General features: G+C 42.2%; 2 protein-coding genes across 4 annotated transcripts in view; one reads left to right on the top strand and one right to left on the bottom strand.

Annotated features, from left to right (window-relative positions):
• Positions 1-6,236, bottom strand: part of LOC142560094 (dystrophin-like) — a 47,979-nt gene extending 41,743 nt beyond the window's left edge. For 2 of the 3 annotated variants that reach the window (XM_075671909.1, XM_075671906.1), the window contains exons 1-4: positions 5,375-6,041; positions 5,022-5,089; positions 4,374-4,510; positions 1,432-1,636 (exon numbers count right to left, since the gene is read on the bottom strand). In XM_075671909.1, the coding sequence (XP_075528024.1) occupies positions 1,432-1,636; positions 4,374-4,510; positions 5,022-5,089; positions 5,375-5,392 (428 nt within the window). In that variant the 5' untranslated portion in view covers positions 5,393-6,041. Of the gene's footprint in view, positions 1-1,431; positions 1,637-4,373; positions 4,511-5,021; positions 5,090-5,374; positions 6,042-6,081 lie in introns of those variants that run through there. The other variant, XM_075671908.1, reaches the window with a different exon arrangement.
• Positions 6,237-6,430: 194 nt separating this feature from the next.
• LOC142560096 (plasminogen receptor (KT)) lies at positions 6,431-13,826 on the top strand. Its single transcript, XM_075671911.1, has 4 exons — positions 6,431-6,810; positions 6,897-7,027; positions 8,177-8,286; positions 8,914-13,826. Exons 1-4 carry the CDS (start codon positions 6,742-6,744, stop codon positions 9,054-9,056), a joined length of 453 nt encoding a protein of 150 aa, XP_075528026.1. The 5' UTR covers positions 6,431-6,741; the 3' UTR covers positions 9,057-13,826.
• The last annotated feature ends 165 nt before the right edge of the window (positions 13,827-13,991 follow it).

The following is a 13,991-nucleotide window of genomic DNA, read 5'->3' as shown; positions in this document are numbered from 1 at the left end:
CGCGTTCGCGTTTTGCGCAGAAAAGCCGTAGCACCGTCTGCGGACGCCGTTCTACTCACCGATGGCACAACGTCACTATGAGACCATGATGTCAGTACTCCTCGATCGGAGGGCGGGCGATTTGAACTGCGCTAGAGGTACGCGGACGCTTCAGAACGCATTTTCTCTTAAAATAAGTCTCTCCTTGGCGCGAAACAATCGTTTCGAGGTTTCTGTGATGGTATTTCAACAGTCCACGTTGACTTAATAGTAACCTTTAGTGTCCCTTTAAGACCCGATACCTCACACACAAAAAAATTGCAAAAAAAAAAAAGAAGAAGAAGAAGGAAATTGCAACAGTGATGTCCTTATCTTTTCATTGCTTTGAGATAACGGCTGCTGTGGCTGTTGTGCTTTGTGACATTTGCCAACTTGCGACTATCTTATATCAAACATTGCAGCAAATGATAAAAAGTGGCCACAGCCCTAACATGTGCGACAGTGCAATTGAGGTGGGTCATTGTTTCGTTGACCTCAATATTACTGCTCATGGCAGAACGCACAAATCGCAATACAAAAAGCAAAAATCAACAGTAAGACCAGCAAGAATTGAAGAACACTGACAACAGCCTGGCAATTTAACACTCTGCACAACTGTCAGCAAGGTGAATAAAACAGTGCTGAGAAGTACAAAACACGGACCAAAGCCCTAGTTTTATGCAAGCCAGGGGAGCCTGCAACCACTACATAGCACACGAACGCAGTGGCCGCAAGCTCATGCATCAAAAAGTTTCTAGAGGTGATAGAGAGTCACTAAACCAGCAGTATAAATGATAAGAAAAGTCCAAGTCTGATGCTAAGGCAAAAGCTTAACCCCACTACATATGGGCAGCGCTCGTCCACTGTACTGTGTCTTTTTTGCTAGTGTTTTTTTTTTTTCACTGTGTTCTCAGTTAACTATGATTCAACTTGCCCAAATAAACGACCTGCTTCATTTTGGGGCGGTGCCAGAATTTTTCTCCCGGGGGAAGGGCAGAGCCCACTTTTACATTTTCTTTTGGGGTACAGGAGTGCACTTCATGGTGGTAGGAGAGAGACACTGGGCGGGAGGGGACTTTGGGGTGTCACTGGGTGCTAGCTGACAGCTTCTGCAATTGTTGATACTGCACAACTTTGGCTACAACACGCTTGCATCAGAATGACTCAGGAAAAATACATTTTAATAAGGGACAATTTTGGCAAAGATGTGCAGAACAAGGCACATGTCTAAATACAGAAGACGGCGCAGGTACCATTCAAACCGATACCAACTTGCCAGCATCAAAACTATTCTCAACAGTTGCTAGACCAGTGGCGTCAAGCACAAGTCCAAGCTGACATCATCTTATCCTAGCTAAAAGCCTTTGTATAATGCAGAGCTGCTCGACTCCAGTGGTGAAGAAACCAACTCACGCGTCAAAAAGGTTCTGGAGCAGATTGAGGGCGAGCGAAGCAAGAAGAGGAACTTTCTGCTGATGGACCCCGGGAGCGCGCTTGTAAAGGTCTTCCAAGATGGCCTCCACCTGCGCGCAGCCCAGCAGCAGCTCGTGCTGGGACGCGCCTTCTAGGCCATGCGCCCCAAACACGCTGCCCAGCATGGACACGTGCACGTTGCTGACTGCAAGGTACGAAGAAATGAAAGGAAAGAATGCCACACTCCTCCACACCCTTGTTTTTCTTCTTGAAACCCTTGTGTTTAATGTATTTTAGCATATACTTGTTATGTTGTGTACAATGTTGCTAAGTAAGCACCAAACTACCCAGCAACAAGACCTTTTGCAAGTACTTCGATAAGATCTTGCATACAGCTTAAACCTTCTAGAAACCAATGTGAAAGTTTTCATATGCACCCATGTGTGTGCACACAGAATCTAACCCCATTCTCATGGTCACTGTTTTATACGGAGCGTCAATTTTTTTTTTCCACGGGCATTCTTTCTGCAGCTTTTTCTTGCAACACTGAAATATAAGTTAAGCACTTGGCCATTAAGTTATGCACAATGTCACTTCTTTTCATACTTTATCCTCTTTTCGGCACTTTGTGTGATCAACCAATTTGCTCGACTAATTCCTAATAATAATAATTAATTATTCTAGTTGTTCAAGCTGTGCTCCACTACTGTGCTGACAGATATTGCTATTCTCACTGGCGTTCGCCACATCATATGCTTCAAGAAGACGTATAACATCTTCTTAACAAATGCAGGTCCCTAAAACTCTGAAGCAATAATTGACATACCAGCTTTGAAAGCGACGGGCCCAACATTTGACCCAAGCAAGTCATGATATGCTATAATTATTTGTAAAACCTCTACGCAATGTCATCGTAACATACTTCACTAGATACACATGGAAGTCACATGATCTTGGATTGTAGCGCGAAGTGACACGGACCCAGACTACAAGCAGACAGGACGAGCGCTATCTAGTCTGCTTATAGTCTGTGTCACTTCGCGCTACAATCCAAGATCATGTTACCGTACCAACTCACCCAACTTTCTATCTTTTTGCAACACATGGAAGTATTTCCCATGTCAAACAAAGAACTACAGAGGTAAGCTTTCGCTCACAGTGAGACTTGTTGCCGGGAAGCCAGCTTTGAAGGGGTTTGGTACACATGTGCAGACACATTTGACGTCAGGCTCGCATAAACTGGCTGTCTCCCACGACAAACAACATGTAGCTTCGTTCCGTACACAGAACAATCAACCGCTGGAAGTCAGGCACTTTGTGCAACCATTACCTCGGCTACTGTACTATTATAAAGACTGGCAACCTACTGCAAAATTCAGTAATTTGTTTGTTTGTTGAATCTGAGAATTTTTAATGCAGCATAACCTCAGTGTTTTGACGATTTTCTTTTTTTTTTTTGAAAGCACACAATGCATGCTACATGATCCGAGTAGGGTGTTTTCAGTGTCTTCTGCAGTCACTGTATAAAAAAAGCTAACCATATGAGAAAGGAATTTATAAATGCGCTTCTAAAGCAATTTGTGAGGGCCAAATGTGACAAAACTGAAAGGCACACACAACGTGGCAAAAGGACATACAGTTCCATTGAATTAGTTGTGATGCATGGCACGAGTAGTTTACAGGAACAGTTATCTGGAGGTTGTAGGGAGCTCACAAACACTGTAGGAATCCAATTCTGACAAAATCCCTTATCTACAATGACCACAAAGCTGTTGGGAGCAATGTCATCCAGCAGCAAGCTCCAAGTCATTATGATTCTATTTTAATTTTCAATGAAGAGTACTTGAAGCTGCTTGCTTAAAGGGAGAAGCATGGGCATGTTTCAAGTGAAACGGCTCAACACAGGTGGCTCGCACAAAATTCTGTGGATGATGAAACAAAGTCATCTTTCTATAAGGAAAATTCAAGCATGCTTTCCAGGCTTACTTATTATAAAACATAATCACAAGTCTTTATGTTTAGATTGCCATGTTAACTCTGAACACAAACCATCTAACATGACAACTTTGGTAGTCTCGATCAAGTGCACTCCAAGTAAAATTATGAAAATTTTGCGGTACTAGTATTAAAAAATTGTGAACTAGTATCAGTCATTACAAATGACACCTAGGAAGTTGATATGGCCAGCAACAACACTACCGTCAAGTAAGACAAGTACATTTTTATAACCTTAGGGCAATGTTCTGTAAAGCAATGCAGCTTTTAAAATTCACAACTCTTAATTTATCCCTGTTATTACTTTAAAGAGCGGTAACCTTATCATATACCTAAAATTAAGGTCTGCAAAAAATGCTGTGACCGCTTTTTTGTCCGAGCATAAAAACTACAGATAATTCTACCAGAGGTATCAATGCAGAAAGGTCATTTAACACAACAACAAAACAATTCTTGCACTGATATGGAGTGCAGCTGTTATGGCACTTGAACGGCACATGCACACAAAGAAATTTAGTACTCCATAAAATAAGAACAATTTTCAATCAATCAAGCCTTTAGGACATCTGCGGTGACCCAATTTCATGCTACGACAGATGCAGTCCATTGCGCACTGCATTAATGAAATCTGAATGATACAGCAAATTAACATACACAAACATAATGAGCAGGACCGTTGCTAAAGCACCGACCACTAAAATGCAGGCTATTACTGCTTCACACAGACATTTCACTAAAAAAAGGGGGAGAGAGAGAGAACCACACTCAGAGCTATTACGAAACATTTCCTTTTTCAAACCAACAGGTGCTACTTCGTAAAAGTAACAATAGAAAAAAACAACCTGTCACAGGAAATGATGTGGACTCCATATGCCAGACGCGCATGAAATATCACCCAAAACTGTGTCCGTGAAATGCACTACAGCTATTCATCCCATGCCACTTACATAGAAGTTCTTTTTGAAGGTAGATTAGCTTTGCTCCAGTTCTGTATGCAGCATACTTTATGTCGTTGAACGACGTTAGCTTCTCAATGATGAGGACCATTTCAGGATGATCCCACTGCGTCTTCTCCTTTCGATGGCTGCAAAAATAATCACAAGCACTTGCAGCATTAGGCTGCACTCGGACTGCCGACATAAAATTCTTATCACACACAACAGCCGCAGTGAAGAGCTCCCATTGGGAAACAAAACGTCTAGCAAAGCCATTCGACCGTAAAGTCGCAATGCAGTGTGGTGCTGCGCTCAAGTAGGTTTTTAATGCAGAAACGTTACAAATTTAGATGATTACATTACAGTGACCAAGCCCAGACTACAGGAAGTTTAAAACACATGCTGCAGGATTACAAGCTTTATCCAAAAATGCGACAATATAGCAATCATGTGCCAGAAATTCTACTTCATTCTTGTTAAATATTGTAGAGAAAAGTATGCAGTCAACATAGAGGGCTGCAACCGCTCTAGCATGCATCAATACGTTGGGGCCATTAACTGAAGGCTACCTGAATGCGCTTTGCAGTAAGTATGATACCCTCAAGCAATCTCAAACAGAACGTGTTCTTCTTTGCCAGGACATTGTAAAGGTTTACTCACTTCACGTAATACGGGATTCCGGTTCCCGTCTCCTGTCTTTCCCACTCGTCCATCTCGTTCTCGTGTTCCTGGCACAAAATCCGAGAAGCAGCTTTTTCACGCGACAGGCACAACTATACTCAGATGTAACCGACACGGCCACACAGGACAGAACGCGAAAGTAAACGCACAGCGGCGGCGATCTCCAACAACCACCAGAAACACCGATTATCCGCCACGGACATGCAACAGGCGAAAGCCAGCCTCTAGATTTAGCGTACTACGGGATGTTACGCGCACCGATGCCCACGCACTAAGACGACCTTTCGATTAAGTACACCCGCGCGTTCTTGTCAGCGCGGCGGAGGTCTTACCCGGTACACGCGCGACATGCAAAGGCAACGACGCACTCGCACGTCCGCAAACCGCAGCAGCGCCCAGACGAAGGTGACATCAAGAGCACGCTATAGCGACGGGGCGCCCGAACACGATACTCGCAGCCAGCGCGACACCCAAAGCGCGCAGTTGCCGCTGCGCGCGGCCCGCTCAAGGCGCTCGCTTCCGCGAACTCCAACGTTTCTTTTTTGCTGGCGCGCTCTTGTTTGCACGGGCGGGAGACGCCTACACGTTGTCCTCCAAGCCGATCGGCCGACGGCGAGCATACGGCAGCGCGAAATGAGAACCACGCAGCGATCGCTGACCGCCGAAGGGGGTGCTTGAGAAAATACGCGACAATCACAAAAGAAGAAAAGAGGAGGACCGCTGAGGTCAAAAGCGAACGCCGACACAACTTTCAACTCTTTCTAATCTCCGTGACAACGCGCGCGCGCGCGCGCCCCCATCTTCCAGTTTCGTTCAAACGGGCGAGGGCTTCGTACGTTCGCACTTCGTAGTGCGTACGGTATGCGTACGACCCGGCAAGCCCAACAACTCGTTCCGGGCGGTTCGCTGGGGAGAGCGAGCTACTAAAAGTGGGACGGGAGGGCGCGGGCGACAGGCACGCGCTGGCAAGAAAAACAAACCGCCCTCGCAGACTCCGGTCACGTTGTCACTTCATTCACGCCGTTGGAGCGCCACTTACCGTGGACGCGGTCGCCCGTCGCACCTATCGGTTCATGCCCGGCGTCGTGGTTATCACGCAACGGAACGAGTTTCGCAAATTAAACGCAGTATTTATCGCACACGCACACCACTTAAGGGAGCCATTTTCAAATCGGAACATTGTTGCTTGGCCTTGGCACGCTGACTGCGATCGCCGCGATAGAAGGAACGAGCCGGCGCGCCGACAAGCGATAACATACAAGCTAACGTTCTTCCAATGCTAATTACGGTTTACGCGCTAAGTGTAAAAACCCGATAATTCGCCTCGCACTATAAATTAACTGCGAATCTTGCTAACGCATAGCAGACAAGATCGCCGACGAGTCAATCCCTCAGGGGGCGCCTCGGTAGCAAAAACAGTTCTGCTTCAAAGTAAAAGCCGAAGTGTTGGTTAGCAAAAATCGTTTAATGAAAATGAGGCACGTCCGACGTGGCCACGTCGACCCTTGCTTTCTCCCAGAGCGGCGGTCTTGAAAATCACCGCTGACGTTCTCGTAACTTAACCACGCCCGGCGATCAACCTTCGAGTTTCGCTTGTAGACTCCGACCCAGCGCCGGCCCTGCTACAGGCTGCGAAACAAGCTGCCCTGTGTTATAACTGTAAAAGTTCGCGCCGCCACTGACCTTTTTATAAACGAATATGGGTTTCGCATGGAGTCAGCCAGCTCATAACACTTTTCAAGAGCACCTAGAAATGCAGAATTATCAAGTACGTGTTGTCAATCGCGCGTACAATTTTTTGTTGTTGTCGAGAAGCAATCTAATTGTTGAATTTTTATTTTTCTATTTGTACAGCTGGAGAGACAGATATACATGAGACACCTGATGCACCAGCGAATGTTGGCCCTCAAGATCGCCCACGCTCGGGAGCTATTTTTTTGGCTCACCGCGTTCTACGTTGCCTCCAGTGCGGCTCTTTTCGTTGGGTATGTTATGCGTGCACACGCATTTAGAAGCTACAAAGAGGAAGGACCGTGTCCTTGTCGTAATATGAACCACGAAATTGCTTAAGGGCTTAATTTGACAGAATTCAATTATGTCCGAGCCACATCCTATGTACGGCTCTAGTTTAATTACATTGTAATTATAAACCAGATGTTATTAGGAATTACGTATTTGGCTCAAATGACCGAACCTTCTTTTTGCGTGTATTTTTAGGTCCCTCAAACAAATATCTGGCAAAGAGTTGACATTATTAAAGTTATTTTTGATTATTAAGATGTGGCGTTGCATTGGTATCTTCAAGTCGGAAGGAAACTGTTGTCCCCTACTGCGTAGTTTTAGACACTATCAAATTGCGCAGTAACCCATTCAGACAGGGTATGACCACCTTCTAAGGCAATTGGAGGAGTCAAGGTGTTGAATTCATACAATAATGGCAGTTTGTAATTGATCTCAAATAACTCACGGCAAATACTGATGCCCACATGAGAAACAAAACATACAGCAAAATGCCATCTCTTGCATCATTGCGGTCTTGCAGCCAAGGATATAGTCACATCTACGTATTGCAAGATCTAGTCAAGATACTCGATTCTAAACTAGGCAGTCACTGCATTTATGCTTTTATGATTATTTCTTTAATGTGCAGTTCAGCCTTGATGCATTCATATATTTACTGCAACTTTCTGGCTCCTCAACTTTGATACAAGTAACCACACGCACAGTTGAAAGTAGTGTGAGGTAGAAGCAAAAATGATAAGGATAATGCATTATCAGTTGCATCCAACTGTAGGGTGTTGAGGCATTAACTGGGTTCTGCACATACTGCAATAAATTTACACTATCTCTTCTTTAGCATTTCCTTTTACCTGACTGTGTTATTGTATTTCCAAGTGCCTGAGATGCAGCTCTTCCTTCATCTTTGAGTTACAAGTGACTACAAGTGAAGAAATTTCATTAAGACAGTAGCAGAAAGCCTTCATACAGGATATCGAACATGGAGAACGTGTGCAAGTGCAACAAGAAAAATAATAGTCTGCAAGGTTATTTCTACGAGCGTGCATGATTCAACAAAGTACGCACTACTTTACTGTGTACGGAAAGTATGTGAAAGGCACGACAACGTCTTACAGGTATCGAAGGACCAAGAAGCCATTGATGTTGGCACCTATTTTACCCATGACATTCATACTGGCTTACCAAGGTGACCTGGCCTACGGGAGCAAGCTTGTGAGGATCAAAGGTACAATGACCCTCTGCTATTCTTCTGGCCCAATAAACAGTTTTTTTTTTTCTCGGTTCACATTCTGTATACGCAAGCATTTCAATAAATACTTTAATAAATCGAATGCAGCAAACATTAAGAAAGATAATATTTTTCGGCAGTACACAATTGTACATAATGCAATTTGGCTGGAACACTGAATTCATATTGCCCTGAAATTTAGATGAATGAAAGAGAAAAATTATGGTTTACCTCAAAGTAGAACAAGGCTACAAAAGAAACTTGTATAGGCTTCTCAGAAGGAAAGCTTCAAAGTTGAAGGGAAGTTCGTTGGAGTCTGGGGATGGAACGTAGGGCCAACACTTTTCTAGGGTGGTCACTCAACCATATGAGTTAACCAGGAGGCTAGCAGTACAATTTAGGATGAATTTTTCTTGAACTATGAAGCTTTTTTTCTGAGAAACCCATGTGGATTTCCTTTGCAGCTCCGTGCTACGCTCGGGCGGATGACAATGTTTCCTTTTCGTGAAACTTCTTTCACCTTGCTGCTTTCTGCAAACTCATTTGCCGAATTTGGATGCAGTGTGATTGCATTGCCGAAATTCAACTGTATTTAGCTGAGGTGTGGTTTCTGTTTGTTCCTAGGTGAGGCAGAGAACATCATGTCGTTTGAGAAAGAGCTGCTGGAACTCCCTCACAACGTTCCCACCGTCGGCGGCATTGATGAAGCCCGGGAGAAAGCAAAGGACGAAGGGAGTTTCAACAGAGCACATGACATCTTTCTGTGAACATACCTGCCTCTCAGCAAGACCCATAGGAGTCTGCATTTCCCTCTTACAGAACGATGCCGGCCCACTACAATCGTCGTTATACATGCTTGACCCGGTGCTACTAGTACCACCAAGAACTCCTCGAGTTGCATTCTGCAAAGGTTCCCTTTTTCCGCTTCAAGTGAATTTTTTTCTCGCAGTTCTGGGGTATTGTATCAGACATAGAGTTCCTTATTGGTGAGAAGCATTTTGTGAGCCTTAGTATGCGATATTATGCAGGGTTTGTTATTAGATTTCTGGCCATAAAATGGTAATACAATGTAAAGTCAACAGAAGTGTACATGCAAGCACTCTTCGTTTCTTTTGTTTTTTCTGAGGTGACACAGTACAGAGTCTGTTTTATATCTACATGCTAGCAGTGAATGCTTTATCATTATCTTAAGTTAATTATTGTTCCTGCTATTTTATGGTCTTGTATCAAATGTAGTGTTGTTTGTCGGCAAGTGACATTCTGTGAGCCTTAGGATTTGATATTAGTAAGGGTTTGTTTGCTTTGTTTTTGGCAGAAAAGTGCATGACAAACAGAAGTGTATAAGCACTTCTACTTCATTTTTTGTTTGTTCTTAGGTGAAACAGTACAGCATATGTTATCGTTAATGTACCTACGTGCTAGCAATGAATGCGTTATCATTATCTGTACAGGTTTTAGGCTATTTGTTGCAGCCACAAGCTCACTTATACTTAGTCCCCATCGCAAGGCTCTGGTATTTCGATGTCCAGTGGTGCCTTTAGCATTCTGGCATTAAGCACGTCATGTCCGCGGCCCTCTGATATGTCGCGCAAAATATGCAGTCTATCATTTTTGCAAATGTCTTGATAAAAGAATTGGTAGCAGAGGGAAAAAACAATGCTACCTGGGGCATCTTTTGCAGAAATCACTTTCTGCAAGACTTTTTAGAACCATGCAGTAGTTCGAGATGTCCATAGTCGCATCTGTGACCATTTTCTTTATGGTTCCCTAACGGGCATCATGGCCTAGTATATACCAATGCACTTGTTAACTTAGTCTTGTTAATCTTACGCCGACTAGTCACATTATACAGTCGTTACCATTTGTCGTCCTATTTTTTAATGTGTAATTCATAAGATCATTTTGACGTAGCTGAACCAGTGAACATGCTTGTTCACGTGTCTTTCACTACATCAAATATTTATGCATAGCTCCTAACTGTTAGTATTTCATAGCGAAATCATTTGCCAGCACTCTGGTAATATGTTTAGCTCGAGTACTTTTGCCCATATTAAACATCAGTTGCTGTGCCAGGATTTCGATCAACGAAGAAGTGTTCAGTGTTTCAGATTTATAGGTTGTGTATTCAAGGCAGTGGACTGTGACTTTTCACTTTCACTAGCCTATTAAAACATCAGTGAGAACAAATATATACATATATATTGTGAATATTTAGTGGATTGTTCTATCTTTAAATGTTGTCACACATTATCTTTCCTATTTCAGTTCTTTCTAGTCATGTTAATGTGCTTTTCTATGGAAAACATTTTTGTTTAAGAACTATTTTTATTCTATTTATTTTTTATTTTTATTTTTTTTAGCTTTTTCCAGTGACCAGTTATTGTCAGTTTCAGTTCTAGTTATTGTCACACACAGCTTACATCATGGAGTGTGCACAGCAGCAGTCATTACAATGTCAAACATTTATATCTACATACTGTGACACTGTATGCAAGAGTCGAGTGTGAGCCTAGTTTTGCTAAACAGACCATTAACATAAAAAGTTGATACAATGCAAGAGTCACAAAAGAAAGTGAGACAGAGATGTATGCTGCTTTCACCCTGACATTTGATTGTGCCATTTCAATCACTTCTAAACAGAGCTTACTGCTGCCTTAATATATGTGGGCATTTGATACACTTTGGCAAGAAAGGAGGAGGGGGTCAACCAAGCGAGACATGAACTAGACTTCGCAATGATTAGTCAGCGTGCTTTTTTGTTCTCATAATGCGTGGCAACACATAGTGCTAGTGAAATGGCATCCCTGCTGCCAAGGTAGGTGTATTGGACTGTTCTCACAATACGAGTTTGGGCAGTGGGAGATCACTATTGCTACAACTTACACCCGTGTTTCATCTGGTTGACCCTCATAGGATTACATGCCTGCAGAAAACTGCAAAATATATCAGCCATATACACAAAAAATATAGCAGCTGCTATAAATGCTGCAGTGTGTGTTAGTGCTTATTACCAGAGTTGTTCAGTCATACGAATTGTCAAATCTCTCTTCAAAATCCAGACATGCTGACTGGACAGAAAGCGTCAGGGTCTTCTGAACTACGCAATGCCTGTGAGAAAAAAAATAAACAAGCTTACATGCCCAAAATATTGTGCTGCTTTATAAAGCACCAAGACAAGAAAATGTAGAAGTTCTAAAACAACATTTTACAGCTAGATCTGTTTCAGACATTTTCTTTCAAGCAGAAAATAGGCCATGATAGCTATTACACGCACTAAAGCAAGCTTTATTCTGGTAGTCTCTCTGGTGACATGTCAAACTAGCCTCTTGGACTGACATTCAGGGATATTCAGAGTTTACAGCAGATTTTTTGAATTTGTGTGGTTGTTTCTCTGCTTATTACAATGTTTTGGACAACATGTGTTCTTGCAAAGCAGGCGATTTTTTGGCATTGAGTCAAGCAATGGCTCTAGAAGCACAAGAACTTGTTCGATAAAGCACAAGAGGTATTTAAAATCAAGTGCAAGTGACTATTTACTATTAGAAAAAGTGAGCTTTTCCATTCTATCTGCATATCCTAGGCTTAGCAAATTGTGTACTACAGTTGATCTTCTCTATAATAAAGTCGTAATTTACAGCCAATGCCTTGCAGGAGCCAGATTAGCTATGTGTACTCTTTACCAATGCACAGAAATGAGATGACAGACTGAAATGTAACCAAAGTTTCATGACCCTCAAGAATCCAGTGTGTACTTGGTTACTCACATATCCTCAAAGAAAGGGACATATCTCATATTGCCGATGTCTCAGATTTAATAGAGTACATATTAACATATTTTTGTCAAAAACTGCCAGCAAAGTGAGGAGAACAGACGCACTAAGTTTTCAAAAAAATTGAAGCCGATAACTGTGAAGGGTCCTTCTTATAACTTTAGAATATCATAAGAAGCCAACAAACACTGACACTAAGGACAACATTGGGGAAATTACTTGTGCTTAATAAATGAAATAAAGAAACGATAAATTAATGGAAATTAAAGAGGATGAAAAAAAACTTGCCACAGGTGGGAACCGAACCCACAACCTTCGCATTTCGCTTGCGATGCTCTACCAATTGAGCTACCGCGGCGCTGTTTCCCCATCCACTTTCTTGGGTATTTATGTGTCCTAGTAGAACCCTGGGAGCGTTAGCCAATGCGTGGGTTCGGTTCCCACCTGCAGCAAGTTGTTTTTTCATCCACTTTAATCTCCATTAATTTATCGTTTCTTTATTTCATTTATTAAGCACAAGTAATTTCCCCTATGTTGTCCTTAGTGTCAGTGTTTGTTGGCTTCTTATGATATGACTAATAAAAATCGGGCTTCTCGGTTAACCCCCTTTCTACTCGTTTATAACTTTAGAATGTCATTCTATGCAGTTATCTGTATGGCCTAGACGGTGCAGACTTTTTCTTTTTCCGAAGGTCGTACTAATTGATGATGTAGGTTAAGTGTAGGTAATAGGCTGAAAATATGATAGTTCTTTGCCACGGCGTTCTTTTTTTCTTGACATCAGCGTGAAAAAATATGTAAACAGGCTTTTATAACAAGCAATATAGAAATAAGTAGCCCAAGGACAGCCTTCCATTTTTATTGCTGCCATGTCTCTATGTCTGTGACGTGTTTCTCTTTGCACATAGCTCACATGAAATAAAACAAGTGGACAAGCCATAAATTGTCATAACAAATATGCATCTAGCAGTACTATTAGAATCTTTTTAGCAGTATATATCACTTCTAAGTATGAAAGAAACACTATAGTGTCATCTAGGTGTGGTGTGTTGCTACGTCTGATGCACCATGCCTATATTCTGGGTGTCTTTTAATCTGCAATCATGTTTTTTCGCTCGCAGTGTAACATGCATGCTTGCTAGGACAAGAAAACTTCAGAGTAAAGTGTCATAGTCATATGCAGAACTCTTGGGATAATTCAAACTCTATTTAAAATTGTAGTTGACTATAACATATCTAAAAATTTTATTTGACCCAGTTTTGTTTTTAGTACATTTTGAAGCCATAAATTCAAACGAGGTTATCGGTTTTTCAAGCTTCTTGACATTCCGGGACAAAAACAACAGCTGATTGCAGGACATTGATCAGGCATGAATAGTCAGAACCTATGCTTCATATTCACACTGTTGTGATAAGCATCACTGTGAAATGACCCCACCAACCCAGTCACTGCAAACACAATGATGCCATACAATGGTATAAGTATGGCTGTTTATGCATGCCTACTGAGGTACTATATCTGCCCAAAGGCATGTGTATACATATAGCATACACATGTACAATAATAATCTGCAATTTTGTTCGGGAGAGTGACGTACTTGGAAAATTCTTGCAATACCCGAGGCCCGTAAAAGTTTGGATTAGCGAGATTCAACTGTATTAAAAATTGCTTTGCTATAATGGAAATGTATTACTGTGGAGTGTATCTTGGTAATGGTGTCTGCTTATTTCTGAACATGCAATAAAGCTTGTTGAGTTTTAGTAGTCCCTTATTGCAATGTTTGCTGCATTGTCAAGTCAAGCTCCATCACTCCACAACTGTTGCAAGAGCTTTGATGGAGACTGCAGCTACTGCAAACTGAATGTGCTGACTCACTTGATTATGTCCTTTACACAATGCTACATAACCAGAGCCCTTAAGTGAGTTATTTT

Source organism: Dermacentor variabilis, chromosome 10 (genome assembly GCF_050947875.1).
Source record: "Dermacentor variabilis isolate Ectoservices chromosome 10, ASM5094787v1, whole genome shotgun sequence".
NCBI lineage: Eukaryota > Metazoa > Arthropoda > Arachnida > Ixodida > Ixodidae > Dermacentor > Dermacentor variabilis.
This window is presented reverse-complemented; position numbering and strand designations above follow the sequence as displayed.